The sequence below is a fragment of the Galeopterus variegatus genome, unplaced genomic scaffold (genome assembly GCF_000696425.1).
Source record: "Galeopterus variegatus unplaced genomic scaffold, G_variegatus-3.0.2 Scaffold407, whole genome shotgun sequence".
Taxonomy (NCBI): Eukaryota; Metazoa; Chordata; class Mammalia; order Dermoptera; family Cynocephalidae; genus Galeopterus; species Galeopterus variegatus.
In genome coordinates, this window is record NW_007726518.1 from 550,835 (window position 1) to 552,851 (window position 2,017).

General features: G+C 38.1%; 1 protein-coding gene across 1 annotated transcript in view; it reads left to right on the top strand.

Annotated features, from left to right (window-relative positions):
• MYOM2 (myomesin 2) overlaps positions 1-2,017 on the top strand; it is a 107,073-nt gene that overhangs the window by 1,680 nt on the left and 103,376 nt on the right. The window contains exon 3 of the mRNA XM_008568408.1: positions 655-747. Coding sequence (XP_008566630.1) covers positions 655-747 — 93 coding nt within the window. The remainder of the gene's footprint in view (positions 1-654; positions 748-2,017) is intronic.

Consider the following 2,017-nt stretch of genomic DNA (forward strand, 5'->3'; position numbering starts at 1 on the left):
CACAGATCCTTTTGTGTTAACATCTGTTGCTAAAATTAAATACATACATAAACACACACAGTGTATATTCATTTGTTCCCTGGACTGGGACTTTCAGCAGCGCAGGGTCTTTGCAACTTGATTCTGTGGCTGTTCAGGAGGCAGCCTGACGGGTGGAGACTCACCAGTAGATGTGGTCCTGCTGTCCATGTGAAAGGATGAAGCCAGCTTCCTCTAGGCAGGATTCAGTGTGGTTAGATCCTGTAGAATTCTCCTAGTGATCCCAGATACACTATGTCCAAAGTAGTCTAGTCTAGGACTTAACTATCATCAGTGACATTTTTTTTTCTTATGGAATAAGTTCTAAATTCCTAACAAAGTTCAAGCAGACTTTTGGAACGCCATCTGTCACAGGTTGAGGATTGCCGGATACTTTGAATTATGCAAGTGCTGCCCACTTCTTAAAAAGACAAAAACAAAAACAAACCCACATGTGGGCTCTGGATCTATCCCCCAGTGTCCCAGTCTGCCTACCCTCCTGCAGCACTATGGAAGGAAGCACACAGAAATAGAACAGTAGCATATTAGAGGGGCAGTGAGAGGCTGGGAGGAAACTGAAAAAAAAAAAAAAATCTGCCCTTAAACTAGAATAAATGTTACATTTCTCTCGTTTAGGTACAAAGATGGTAGTTTGATTTGCCAGGCAGCTGAACCAGGAAAGTACAGAATCGAGAGCAAGTATGGTGTGCACACACTGGAGATCAACAGGTAAGGCCGTGGTGATGGGCGGCGAGCTCTGGAGCACTTGCTTCCAAAAATCTATGTTTCAAACGCAAAAGAAGAATCACATTGAAAAATGGGAGACCAGACCGCACCACATCTGTTTGCACTACCTGTGACTTTGAATGGTACTTATGAGTAACTAATTGGTGTTAGAAGCTGCTTTTTGTTTATTCTTGGTGTTAGGCCAGAGGAATGCAAATTCTGGAAACAAAGACAATAAATAGTTTCAGGAAAGAGAATAGTATCTAGGCATGAAAGCTGCAATGAAATTCAAGATTTCCTTGACACCTGCTACCAGGTTTGAGTAACAGTCCCTAGGCTCAAACTCTCCAAAGATATATAGCCTTTATTTTCTTTCTTAGAACAAATTGAAAAATTGTAGAAAATACAGATACGTAAAAAAATAAACATAAAAGTCATCCATCTGTCCAACATCCAGTGTCAATATTTTGTTGTATACCTAGCATTTTTTGCCCTCACACAACACACACACACAAACATTATTATTTTTTTTACAAAAGTGAGATCTGCTTTCTCTGTTTCTTTGCATACATGGTTTTAATTTTTTTATAAAAAGATCATAACAATATGCAATCCACCTTTTTTCCCACAAAGATTATATCATGACTCTTTCCCATGGTTCTACTGTTATTTTTTCAAGTAAATGTGACTACCTATAGTACTACAATTCAAAAAGTACACCCTTGTCTAGGAATCAGAAGACTGGGGTTTGGATCCCTGACCCACCATTTATCTTGTGACTTTGGATAAGTCATTAACTCTTCCTGAATGCTAATGTACTTGTCTGTATGTGATTATCAAGAGACAGATAGCAAAAATTTTATCTTCTCCATTTACCTAATAGGCTTATTCTGAGAATCAAATAAGATGTAAGACATACATATATATTTATATGTATTATATAATACATGGTAAGCATGTGTGCTTGTGTGTGTAGTAAATTATGTCAAATCCCTTCTAGAAAAAGATGAGGGGTACTAGTGCCAGGGCTAATAACGTAAAACTAAGCGAGGCATCTGAATCTATGATTTTGTTGGCTATATTGATGCAGTGACTGCATCACAATCAGGGTCAGTTTCTTTAGAAGTAAGCACATCCATCGATTACCAGAGGGGACTTACAGAGCAGCCACATGATGGCATGACACAACCTTTGTCATTCCTGTGTCTTCTCACAAGATACAAGCTTATAATGAAAGTATTTTTAAAAAAAAAATTAAAAAGCTTATACATTG